This window comes from Danio rerio, chromosome 6 (genome assembly GCF_052040795.2).
Source record: "Danio rerio strain M-AB ecotype USA chromosome 6, GRCz13ab, whole genome shotgun sequence".
Taxonomy (NCBI): domain Eukaryota; kingdom Metazoa; phylum Chordata; class Actinopteri; order Cypriniformes; family Danionidae; genus Danio; species Danio rerio.
The window spans coordinates 12,031,038-12,044,388 of record NC_141026.1 but is presented as its reverse complement, the minus strand read 5'-3'; the positions used below and the strand labels follow the sequence as shown (position 1 = coordinate 12,044,388).

The 13,351-nt window shown below is 38.1% G+C and overlaps 1 protein-coding gene across 1 annotated transcript in view; it reads left to right on the top strand.

Annotated features, from left to right (window-relative positions):
• Nucleotides 1-13,351, top strand: part of myo10l1 (myosin X, like 1) — a 148,093-nt gene that overhangs the window by 127,912 nt on the left and 6,830 nt on the right. Inside the window, exons 35-40 of the mRNA XM_087256688.1 lie at nucleotides 2,658-2,815; nucleotides 2,897-3,020; nucleotides 5,685-5,982; nucleotides 8,533-8,740; nucleotides 10,590-10,726; nucleotides 10,827-10,950. Coding sequence (XP_087112814.1) covers nucleotides 2,658-2,815; nucleotides 2,897-3,020; nucleotides 5,685-5,982; nucleotides 8,533-8,740; nucleotides 10,590-10,726; nucleotides 10,827-10,950 — 1,049 coding nt within the window. The remainder of the gene's footprint in view (nucleotides 1-2,657; nucleotides 2,816-2,896; nucleotides 3,021-5,684; nucleotides 5,983-8,532; nucleotides 8,741-10,589; nucleotides 10,727-10,826; nucleotides 10,951-13,351) is intronic.

Here is a 13,351-nt window from a genome sequence, read left to right as displayed (position 1 = left end):
TACTGTATGTATACATTACATATACAATATAATAAACAGTATATCATTGAATATAGACTATAGAGTATAGTGATTTTAAACATTATTTATTTTAAAAAACTAAACAGTTATTTTATTAAACAATTATAATCATTAAAATAAGAGTGTGATCACTTAACATCTTTAGGACTAGAAAGATAAAACATTTAAATTCAAATGAGAAGTTGCAAAATATATTATAATTTACAAAATTTAAACTAAATTATATTTATTTTCGATTCTCTTGATTTTTCTGCTTTATTAAAATTGTATTTAATATTTCTCCCTAACATACAGTATATTTGGTCCCACTTTATATTAAGTGTCCTTAACTACTATGTACTTACAAATAAAATAAATAAATAAATAAATAAATACAATGTACTTACTGTGTTCATAATGTATTTGAGAACACTTGTGGTTGTCACGGTTGAATGCAAGAAAACAGACCCAGTTGCAGCAATGAACAATACAAAGGGGTTTATTGACAGAATAAGGCACAAGTAGACACACAGGGGGATGATAAGGTCCAAACCAGGGGTCTCAAACTCAATTTACCTGGGGGCCGCAGGAGGCAAAGTCTGGGTGAGGCTGGGCCGCATAAGGGATTTCACAAAAAAAAGTCCTCAAATGTCATTATTAACAGTTTTAATTATTTCTTCTGAACATGAAGTGTCCTGAACATTAATAGAACATTATGTGAAGATTATGAACAGTTCTTCTGAACATGGCATCTTTTGCCTACTCCTTGCTGCCAGAGACTTGACAGCGCTTCTTCTCACAAATCTGAATCACATTTGGCTTTAGAGCGGAAGCAGTTGAGACCCTCAGTATGGCTTGAAGATGATCATCATTAAGTCTAGACCTGTACTTTGACTTATTGAAGTCCTAGGGAAAAAAGTGGGGGAATTCACTCAAAACTTCCATTCCCTCACCTAAAAAAAAGACGTATATATGTATAAATAAAACACCCCCACCCCACTCCAGTCACATCAGTCTGTACCCGTCTGTATCTACCTATAATATATATAAGATGCAGGGCAGGCACGTGCACACATAGGGCTCAACCTGTGCAGACAGAGCACATGCCCTTTTTAGTTTTGCATAGAAAGTGCCCTTTCAAAATGATCAAAAGTGCCCCGCGACGCGACACACCTTCGGTCCCGCCCTTCAGTAGGCACTCGATAACACCGCTCTTCAGTACGCGCGCGACAACACAGCTGATCAGAACGCGCGCGACAACGCCCCTCCACACTTCCCGCCCGTCACAGCGTCTAACAAAGGGGCGGGGTGCGTGGTGACGTCACCGGAATCCTCGCCCCTTTGTTTACACGGCGGGCGGGGAATGCCAGTGACCGCTGTGTACGGATAGAATCAGCAGAGCGGGGAGCGCTCTCTCTCCCCGCTCCGCTGATTCTGTCAGTGTACAGCGGTCGGCGCGGGCCACAAAATATTGCACTGAGGGCCGCAAATGGCCCGCGGGCCGCGAGTTTGAGACCCCTGGTCCAAACGGTAATGGCAACAACACAAGAAAGCCAGTGGTAGTGACAAGATGGTACTAAAATGAACAGCCAGCCAGGAGTAGGAGCAACAGTGGTCAAAACCAGATCTAGATCCTGGAGCAGACTCCAGACTGTCTTACCAGGGAGGTCAGGACACGGAATAGAACTGGAAAAATTATAAGACACAAGACAGGACAAACAGACAGTAATAATGTACAATAAAATAAACTAAAACTGAAATAAAATAAAAATCTAAATACTAGAAGACAGAAAGACAGACTTTAGCAATCTGATAAAACAAAACTGAAATAAAGACTTCTAGAATCTTAAAGAGAGTAATTAAACAAATCAAACAACTACTAATAATTATCTACTAAGAAGACTGAGACTGACAGGAAAATGGAACAATGGCTCTAAGGGTAAAAGTAAAATAAAGATTAGAACACAAAATTAAGTAAACACTAGAAACAACGAAAGAAAGTAATAGCTACAAGCAAACAATAAATAGACAAGCGAACTAGAACAGGCAAAACCAAAAGCTTAGTACAAATGCAAGTCAAGGATACAAGACAAGCTCACATGGAACGAACCAGCCAAGAAATGAGAACACAGCACATTATATAGAACAAAGCACACGAGAGACAGGTGGAAACAATCAGGATAACAAGGCCTAAATATGAGGGCGGGGTAACTGAAAGCAAGGTGGAAAGACAAGAGGAGCACATGGCAAACTCAAATTAAGACTTAGCAGTGTAAATAAGCACAGGACAAACAAGCAAGCATTAAACACTGACAGGACAGACAAGACTGTCAGGTCAGGACCATGACAGTGGTGCTCTTGAGTTGGGAAAGGGGTTGGGTTATGGACAGGTTTGGTGGTGTGGGTAGGTTTAAGGGTGGGTTAAGGTGTTGGGAATGGTCAGCAAAGTATTTACAAATGTAATTACAGAAGTTAATTACAGATGTAATTACATACAGGTATTTAATCAAGTATAAGTATTCATCCAATAAAACAAATAAGTACAATATGTGTAAATAAATAAATACAGTACTATAATTATGAGAATACATTATGCAATTGTTTCTTTCATTGAACATACAGTAACATGTCCATGCTGATGTGTGATTCGACTGCAGGTTACTGGAACATCATAGTTCACGGACGTAAACATTCATATCGTCTGTACACCAAGCTGCTGAATGAGGCCATGCGCTGGGTTTCTGCCATTCAGGGTGTCATTGACAACAAGGTGCCCATTGAAACGCCCACCCAGCAGCTCATCAGAGACATCAAGGTAATTCAGCTTAAACACAAATGTTTAGTCTTTGCAATCAAGAATAAAACTCGAACTTGACATTTTTGCGATTTTGTGTAGGAAAACAGTGTTAATTCTGAAGCTGTGGAACAAATGTATAGAAGAAACCCTATCCTGAGATACACCCAGCATCCCTTGCACTCGCCTCTTCTGCCACTGCCCTATGGAGAGGTCAGCGACAGCCGTGAGTATATCTGATTGGCTAAATCACTCACAAATGAGAAACAAAGGAAAGGTTTTTGAAAAATGACTGACCGTCCGAATGAGCCACCGTGTCGGGCTGAGCAGCGCTAACTAGGCTGACAGAGCCCGTGCTAATTGCATGATCGGAGTGTTCACAGACGTACCTTCCTCCCTGGATCCCACACAGAGGCTGGAGTGAAGAGAGACCGGTCTTTTGCAGCCTGGAAGCCTGTGGTAATATGGCCCGGCACTGGGAGCTAGAAGGCGAAGCATCCCAGACTGGCAAGGGTTGGGTTTGAACACCTGAAGAGAGAGGACATTGACATTGAAATCGATCCTCTGCCCTCAACCGAGGAAAGAGCAGGTCCCCTCTTCTCCGGATGGTCCGTCTCAGGGATGCTTCGCGGTCCTCTTACCAGACATAACGCGCCCCGGTCTCGCGAATGGCTTGGCACTGCCGCTTAGCTGGTGGAGCAGGCAGCAGAGCAGGTCTTGTAGCCGCAGGTGGTCGCCCTCAACAAGGAACAGCCGAGGTGGATGGGGCAGCGGGGAGTTTTCCAAGACCACTAATAGATGAGTTCACACATCGACTTCGACTGCTCTTTTACCGCTGAGAACTCCTGGGTAAAGTCCCAAACAGTGTCAAACGGTGTCAAGGCCTGGCTGAGTGCTAACCAACTTGCATAGAGCAGCAGGGGTGGAGCAACCTAATGCTAGAGTATGCAGCGACCTCAGTTGCGCAACAGTCAAGCCCTCGCATTGAGGGCAAGAACTGTCCCCAAGCACCTCCTCAACATGCTGGACCCCCAGACATGTGATGCAATACCCGTGTTATCCGGGACCAGGAAACCACCGCATCCAGAAATCCAGAGTCAGAACGATGGTGCTGTGAAATTCCAGGAGTTTTCCGGGAGACAGAACAATACGGGAGAAGAGTGGGAGATGGGTCTGAAATACGGGATACTCCCAGAAAAAACGGGAGTGTTGCCTGGTATGCGTCTGAAGCAAAAATCTGAATGCTCGCTTCACGGACGCCACCTGATATACTGCGTTAATGACTAATCACTGACTCATGCGGAGCCGAGCTCTGACAACTCATTTGGTAATCATTGGTCCATTTTCTTACTCTTTAGAGTGATTGGTCATCTAGCGAAATCCCATATTTCTGTTATCAGACACACGTCGAAGTTCCCATGAAGGGGAACTATTATTCACACATATTCAACATTAATTTAATTGAAAATATAAAAAGTAAATGAAAGTTTTAACTCGTTCAAAAACGATGACAAATAATGCACATTTTATCAATATTTCAGGAACTGCATTTGCATATTACTACTATTTGATTAAAAAAAGTTTACATGACTGTTTAGAAATTCAATTTTATTTTAATTTCAAAATTTTGGGAAAATTACACATTTAAAACAACATCATCACATTCATTCATTTTCCTTCGGCTTAGTCCCTTTTTTCATCAGGGGTCGCCACAGAAGAATAAACCGCCAACATATTCAGCATATGTTTTACACAGCGAACGCCCTTTCAGCTGCAACCCAGTACTGGGAAACATCCATACACACTCATTCTCACATACACTACGGCCAATTTAGTTTATTCAATTCACATATACAGCATGTCTTTGGACTTTAATGCTGCTACATGTGCTGGGGGTGTGAATTTTAAAAGAATTTAAAATTAATGGTGCTTTACAAAAGTCCTTGAAAATCGTTGAATCTGGTGTCCATGAAAGAGTGGGAACAGTGGAAAACAGTAAAAACAGTAATGTTTTAGATATAATTTGAATTTACAAGCAATAGAACAAGAATATTAAGAGAAAGCATCTATTTGAAATGGAAATATTGCATTTTAAAAGTCTTTAATTTTCATTCATTCATTCATTTTCTTTTCGGCTTAGTCCCTTTATTAATCCGGGGTCCCCACAGCGGAATGATCCGCCAACTTATCCACCATATGTTTTACGCAGCTGATGCCCTTCCAGCTGCAACCCATCTATGGGAAACATCCATACACACCCATTCACACTCATACACTACGGACAATTTAGCCTACCCAATTTACAAGTACCACATGTCTTTGGATTATGGGGGAAACCAAAGCGCCTGGAGGAAACCCACGCGAACGCGGAGAGAACAGACAAACTCCACACAGAAACACCAACTGACCCAGTCGAGGCTTTAACCAGCGACCTACTAACCTGATCACTACCTACTGCACCACCGCCCTCGACCCTGTCTTATTATTTTTCGATCAGTTTAATGAAAACTTTTACTATTTTAAAATATAAAATGTATCTAAAACATTTTCAAAAATATCACAAAGCAGAAGCAAAATAAAATCTCAACACTGACAATAATATGAATATGTTTTGATCACCAAATTAGCAATAATAAAACAAAAAAAAAAGAACAATGTAAACTGGTGTAATGACTGTGTAGACACAAGAGTTTAGATCACAGATATATATAAATAAGAATAATATTAGACTGTTGTACAAATTGACAATTAAATAAAAACACACTTGGTGAGCTTGAGTGCTTTCAAAAACATTACAAATTGTAATTATTTTAATTTAATTTCTTAATTTATCCCTCTCGTTTCATGAAAATGATCTTACCAACAGATATCTGTCTTCTTTTTTCTATAGTGCGAAAGGAAAAGGGCTACGGAAGCCTCCAGGATGAAGCAGTGAAGATCTTCAACTCTCTTCAGGAGATGGAGATCGTTTCAGACCCTGTCGCCATCATCCAGGGCATCCTGCAGACCTGCCATGACCTGCGGCCACTGAGAGACGAGGTTTACTGTCAGCTGATCAAGCAGACCAATCACGTGCCCCAGCCAAACAGCCCTGCAAACCGCGCACACTGGCACCTGCTCACCTGCATGAGCTGCACCTTCCTGCCCAGCCGCGCCATCCTGCGTTACCTTCGATTCCACCTGAAGAGGTAACAGAGAGGGGCTGAGCGATTTTAGGAAATAATCTGATTGTGATATTTTTGACCAATATTGCAACTGCGATTTAATATATCATCTTCTTAATCTTTTAAAAGTAGGTATATAGAATAGCCAACACAATATTAATTTGCTGTATAATTAATATCTATTTTATTGAGTTCAATATTTCACACTTGGCCACACAGAATATTATTGTATTTTGTACATAATTCTAATTCATAATTATGCTTTCAGTTTTCCGTTTCAGTTTTATCATTTAGAATATTTTGTTTACACAATTACAGTAGTCACCTAAATTTAATCAAACCGCTTGACAGTTTGTGCAAAGCTATATTATGCTGAGGTTAAACATAATTAACAAATACTATCACTTCACTACTTTACAATAGTAATAATTTATTTCAGAAAACAAAAATAGAAAGAAGTAAACTGTAACGTTTACTGTTGTGTTGTATGTACATTTTCTTTTCCTTCATTTAAAAAAAGCAATACGTGTAGCTTCTCTACACAGTGTTGCCAGGGTTGCGGTTTTCCCACATTATTGGGCTCTTTTAAAATGCTGTTGTGGGAAAAAATATAAAGTTGTGGGTTGCTTTTTTTTGGCACTTTTGCTTTTATTTTAAGTGGGATATTCTTAATGGATATTGATCCTGGAATGCGTACCTGGCAACCCAAAGACCACTGCAACTGTGTAAGTAAAGCCATCTGATGACAAGTCACATATTAAATGTTCAAAACTTCTGTTATGCCCACATCTGAGAAAGGTATTGTTATTTGGTGTGCGGAAAGTCAGTCAGTACTTTAACATGTATACTGTATTTTTATTTATTATGTATTTTTGACCTGACAACCCTTGCTTCTAGGTGACACCGTTTACTTGAGCTATTAAAAAAAAAAGTCCAAGTAAAAGAAAATGTACATTTAATAATAATTTCATTACCTTGCACATTTAAAAGTTCCCTTATGCGTGTGTTTTAAGTAGGGTTGGGTATTGTTTGGGTTTATTTAGATACCGGTGCTAAATCGATGCTTTTAAAATGGTACCGGTGCCAAAATGGTGCCTGAACCAATACTTTTAAGCCACAAAATTATGGTGGATGACTCTAGAAAAATATTTTTTTGACAATCTTGAAAAAAAAAATTTAATAGAACAATATAATTAAAGTTTAAAGTAAACATCAATTCATATTTTATATATATTTGAATAGCATTAATATATTTCCTTTATTCATTTGACGGAAATAAAAAATGAATGAAGTCAAAACTAAACGAGTTGAATATGACTGACATGAGCGTGACTGAAAACTACATTTGATCAATATGTTACATCTGTTCTTTGGTACTTGCCGATTAAAAGTGTTAAAATCGCGATTACCTGTGTCAATTTGGGTGTTAACCTCTGACAAACGTGGGGAACTAGGCTAATGCGTGCAGCACAGTCACTGTCAGAGAGAGCAAGTGCACATGTTGCTGTGCCAGACTCCTTGCTTGTAAAATACGCTTCAGAACGCTTAGTTTAAGCAAATTTGATGAACGCAATCATGCGTGTTGATCTGAAGAGAGTCGCTCTCGCTCACCGAATGCGCTGTAGCTACTGCTTGCGTTGCATGCGTTGTTCCCTAAGCAACAAGAACAAACGCCTGACATCGCTAACGCTGTCCGTATCCCTCGAAAATGCTTAAAATAAAATGTTTAGAGATGGTGTGACAATGCGTACCTATGTATGCCTTTGATGCACCTTTGATGCTTCTTACGTCCTTATCGCAGCACCAGTGGAACCGAAATTAGCCACCAAAATTCATAAGCTCATTTAATCCGGTACATACCGGTTACAAAGGTACCGGTGCTATAATGGCACCGGGTTTCGGTACCCAACCCTAGTTATAAAACTACAAAATATGACTATGTTATTATACACACACTCTGAAATAAAGGTACAACACCTGTCACTGGGGTGGTAGCTTTTAAAACGTACACGTTTGTACCTTTTATGGTAAATATTAATAACTAAAAAGTACAACTGTACCAAATATCACCTTAAAGGAACAAAAGTGTACAATAAAGGTGCAAAATTGTACCTTGAAAGTATCAATGTGCACATGTAAGATACAATATTGTACCTTTCAATTAAATTAAATTCAATTCAATTAAATTCAATTCGATTTAATAAATTTATTATTTATTGTCTATCCCACAGGGTTAGAAAATTCTTTGTCATCAGACATAGGCTCACACACAACAACAAAACATAAAACACTTACATGATTATTTTAAAAAATCATGTTTAAAAAATCCTATTTAAAAGGCACTGCCCCATAAGGCAGCGTTTTTGTAATTTTGTTTCTGAGAGTATCCTAAAGATATCTGGCAACATGGAAATCCGTAATCTGTCTGTTTGGTAATATTGCATTATCATAGCAAATGGAATGAATCATTCAGCCCTACTTGGAACCCAGTAATGGTCTAAGTAACACTCTCATTTCCTTTCTGGCAACAAAAGCTACTTTTTTTTTGGTCTGTTTCTGTGAATAATCTCTCAGGGTTAGAGAGCGCTACCCTGGCACTGAGATTGAGAAGTATGCCCACTTTATTGGTGAGTCCCTGAAGAAGACGAAGGCCAGGGAGTATGTGCCCTCTCAGGAGGAGATCGCCGCCCTGCTGATTAGACAAGAGATGACCACTACTGTGTACTGCCATGGAGGAGGGTCCTGCAAGATATCCATCAACTCACACACCACGGCTGGAGAGGTCAGAGAAGGAGAGAGAGATGATCAATTTTATTTACAACCACAATCCTGAAAAAGTTGGAATGTTATATAAAATGTGATAAAGAATCTGTGATTTCTACTTTTATTTAATTGACAAAAGTACAAAAAATAATTTTCAATTTTTTTACTGGAATACGATTTTATTGTCTGAGATAAATTTTGTAAATCCTAAAAGATTCATTTGATCCTATGAAGACACTTTCCTGCAGTTTGGCTTTTCTTATGACAAGCAACAAATCAAGAACCAGTGAGCACACTGATCCTGATTGCGCTATCAAATGTAGTTTAATTTTAAAGTTTTAGGTCTCCTGGAGCATTTGGGCTGAACGTTTGACGGCGTCTACCAAAACGAGGATGTTATAAAATACATTTTATACCGATATTATTACTGGAAACTTTCTGTGGTTTTATATTATGGATGATGTGCTGGGTCATCCCTCCATTAGTGGCGACACCACTCGATGTACGATGCCAACAGTTGGTCGGCGAGTAAACAAATATACTGAATTAAAATACATGGGCCTATGCGTATAGACATATAATGTACTGCTGTACAGTAACGTATCAGTTGTTTGTTTCGGTTGTCTTTATTTTAATTGTTTCGTGATGATACGAAGATGTGCTTTATCTGCCTGACTCCCGCTGAACTGGGTGGGTTGTGTGACGTTTGATTCGGGGAACGGTCTGGGGGCAGGGTTTGCATGCCGTGCTGTGTTCTATTAGTCTGACAGTCGAAACACGACATGCTTTCGGCCTGACTGCTCAAGCTCCCGGGCTATTGGCTCGGCCCGGCCTGATAAAAGCCCTGGCTCGCACTGACCCGACAATGGAAATTCCCTTTTGGAAATTGTGTTTTAATTTTTTTTCTGGTTTTATTATCAAGGCATGTTATAAGTTCAATTAAAGCTAGATTGTTTCTGTTTATGTCAGAATGCATGTTACTGAATGTGTCATAGATTGATGAAGTCAAACTCCAGATGAGTCTTCCATGTGTCTGTGTTTGGTGTGTCTTGAGTGTTGTTGATTGGCAACACGTGATTGGTTTTTGCTACTCAATATATTTGCTAGTCAAAAACACTATACGCTAGTTCTGATACTGCAGAGCTCACATCAAATTGTCAAAAAGACTTTTTTTTCAAGAAGTTGCTGGGGTAAACGGACATTGACTTCTCAAACTGAGAGCAAAGGGGCTAGATTTTGATGAGTGACAGATGCAAAAGCAAAGGATCTGTTATAGAATGGAGCTGCAGCAGAGCAGATGTAAAGGTTGACTGATACATGGTAGAGACTAGATCGGATCTAGTGCAATATGCACATCAATATAGCAGCATTATTTATGACGCTGTATCACAATGATTAATATTTTTACAGTACTGTGATAGTTGGGTTTAGGGTTGTGGTGGGGGTAGGCATTAAAAATAAAATTAAATGGGTAATTTAATAGATAGCATAAATAACACTCTGTACAACTGCTGTTTTAATATTACTGTGACGGTTGGATTTAGGGTTGAGGTGGGGGTAGACGTTAATAAAATACTATAAATGGGAAACTTAATAAATAATAGAAATAATTTTGGTTAACTTCCGTCCGCAACCATATCCGATCTAGCAGCCACCGTGGTATATGTGTGAGAGTGCCAGTCTCTTGGAGTGATTTATTGGGATAGAACAGAAACATATACTACCATCAAGACTGTGTCTTTCATAGGAAGTCACATAATACCAACTTTTTCAGAATTGGGTTTGTACAATCTCAGACGTCAACATTGCATGCATATATGATCTAATATATAAGTGGTGTAATCTTATGTGTGCTTGTCTGCGTCAAGGTGGTGGAGAAGTTGATTCGTGGGTTGGCCATGGAAAACAGCAGGAATATGTTCTCTTTGTTTGAACACAATAAGGTGGAGAGTCGGGCTATAGAAAGCCGTGTGATTGTGGCTGATGTGCTCGCAAAGTTTGAGAGGTAATCTTATGGTTAATAACTTGACCAATATCTAGAGCGTCTGTAAAATCTATATTTCTGTCCATGGTTTTACTTTGCATGCTCTGCTTTGCAATTTCAGGTTAACAGGCAGTGAGGAGGAGGAGGAGGAAGGACCCTGGAGGCTTTACTTTAAGCTCTATTGCTTTCTTGATGTGGAAAGCATGCCTAAAGAAGGAGTGGAGTTTGCATTCATGTTTGAGCAGGTTAACACAAACGTATTTCTAAATGTTGTTTGCATCATAGAGATTTTTATTTATTCATCTAGTTTAAATTAATAAATAACTACCTTTGTAACCTGTAATGTAATGTTATGGACATTTAATAGACTTTGTCTACACACTTAGAAAAAAGATATGAGAGCTGTAAATGGAGCCATACCTTTCTAACAGGTATACATTTGTATTAAAAGAGTCCATATTGGTACCTCAAAGATATTTACATTTACATTTTACATTTACATTTAGTCATTTAACAGATGCTTTTTTCCAAAGCGACTTACAAATGAGGACAAGGAAGCAATTTACACAACTAAAAGAGCAACAATGAATAAGTGCTATAGGCAAGTTTCAGGTCTGTAAAGTCTAAGAAAGAAAGCATTAGTAATTTTTTTTTCTTTTTTTGAGTACAGTTAGTGGTATATCCAGAGAGGCAATTGCAGATTAGGAAGTGAAGTGGAGACTAAATAGTTGAGTTTTTAGTCGTTTCTTGAAAACAGCGAGTGACTCTGCCGTTCTGATGCAGTTAGGGAGGTCATCCCACCAACTGGGCAGATTGAACGCGAGCGTTCGGGAAAGTGATTTCGTCCCTCTTTGGGATGGAACCACGAGGCGATGTTCATTCACAGAACGTAAGTTTCTGGAGGGCACATAGATCTGCAGAAGTGAGAGCAGATAAGATGGAGCAAAGTCAGAAGTCGCTTTGTAGGCAAACATCAGAGCTTTGAATTTGATGCGAGCAGCAAATGGCAGCCAGTGCAAACGGATGAGCAGCGGAGTGACATGTGCTCTTTTAGGTTCATTAAAGACCACTCGTGCTGCTGCATTCTGGAGCAGCTGAAGAGGCTTGATAGAGTTAATATATATAATATATAGATATATATTCTCTTACCTTTGTTTTCTTTAAGAGTAAATATATAAAACTTGTAAAAATAAAAATATTTCTCTTAAAAATTTGAAAAAAATTAGCTATGTCACACTTTAATCCAGCTTACATGAAATTATTTCTACAAATTTGACAGAACATATTAAATATAACATTTTAGATATTAATAATTAAACATATTATAAAGCAAAAGTGGCCAAACTGATTATTAAGATTAAGGGTTGATTTAATAGAAATATTTATTATATTAAAATTTATTTTTAAAAATAAAATGTACTTATTATTATTATTATTATTTTTTTTTATTTTTTTTTTTATAACCTTTATTTTACAAGGAAAGACACATTGAGATTAAAAATCTCTTTTACAAAAGCGTCCTGGCCAAATTAGGCAGTATACATGTCACATGGGTCTAATAAACAAAAAACAAGTGACAGTTAACATGAATCACACGTTGACCAACAAACTATTCAAACATCTACAAGCCTGTGTTTCAATTTCTAAATCATTTAAACTCTTTTTAAAAGCATTTAATGAAATCAGTTCTTTTAACTGCAACTTTATTTGTAGATTATTGCATGCAAAATGTGCTGCGTATGTAAAAGCTTTTTTCCTCCCTCTCAGTTCGCACTTTAGGAACAGACAGTAAACAAATATCCTGTGACCAAAGGCTACATTTCTAATTACATTGGAACTGTAATTCTGAAGATATGATGGGAGTAAACCCAGTATAGATTTGTAAACAGATATGCTAATGTTTGAGTCTACATAATGGACAAAGCAGACAAACCTACCCAAGTATACTACAATGATGAGTAAGGGATTTAAAATTAGTAAAATCTTAGTGCACCATGGTAAACAGTATCCAGAGCATGTAGACTCTGAGACGAAGCATGCATATAAATCAAGGGTGTAGAATTAGCATGGATGGAGGAGATGTGTCCCCACCAATATCCACAGATTATTGAAATGTCCCCAGAATTTAATCGCCTCCAAAATAAAATAATGCTTTGTCGAAATTTTCCAGTCAGGCTTACTGTGCCAGACTCAGGTGAGACATTGACATTAGCAGCTGCATTTCAAAGAAGTCCACCACAAGTCCACCATAGTAGTAACCATGGATGTACAATAATTGTAAACAACAATTGTTTCTATTTTGTTTCTATTTTTTCCATGACAGTTATGAAAAAACAACAATCGAGATAAAATGGTTGTTGTGTGCCCTTTCTAGAAATCTGTATTCATTCCTTGTCAAAGTAAAATCATGTAAATTAACTTTTACACCATAAGGCATGCTTGATTTAATGTTATTTTTTTTATTACTAATTGTATTTGATTTATTTATTAAAGTTTCTTTAATTGTGAAATAGAACATGTCCTGTTCTGTTTGCACACTAAGAGAAGGAAAAGCACATAGACATGTAAAATCATCTTTTAGCTTAAAGTGCAGAAATGGCAATATGATACTTGCAAAAATGTGTTAAGATGTGTAATTGATTATGC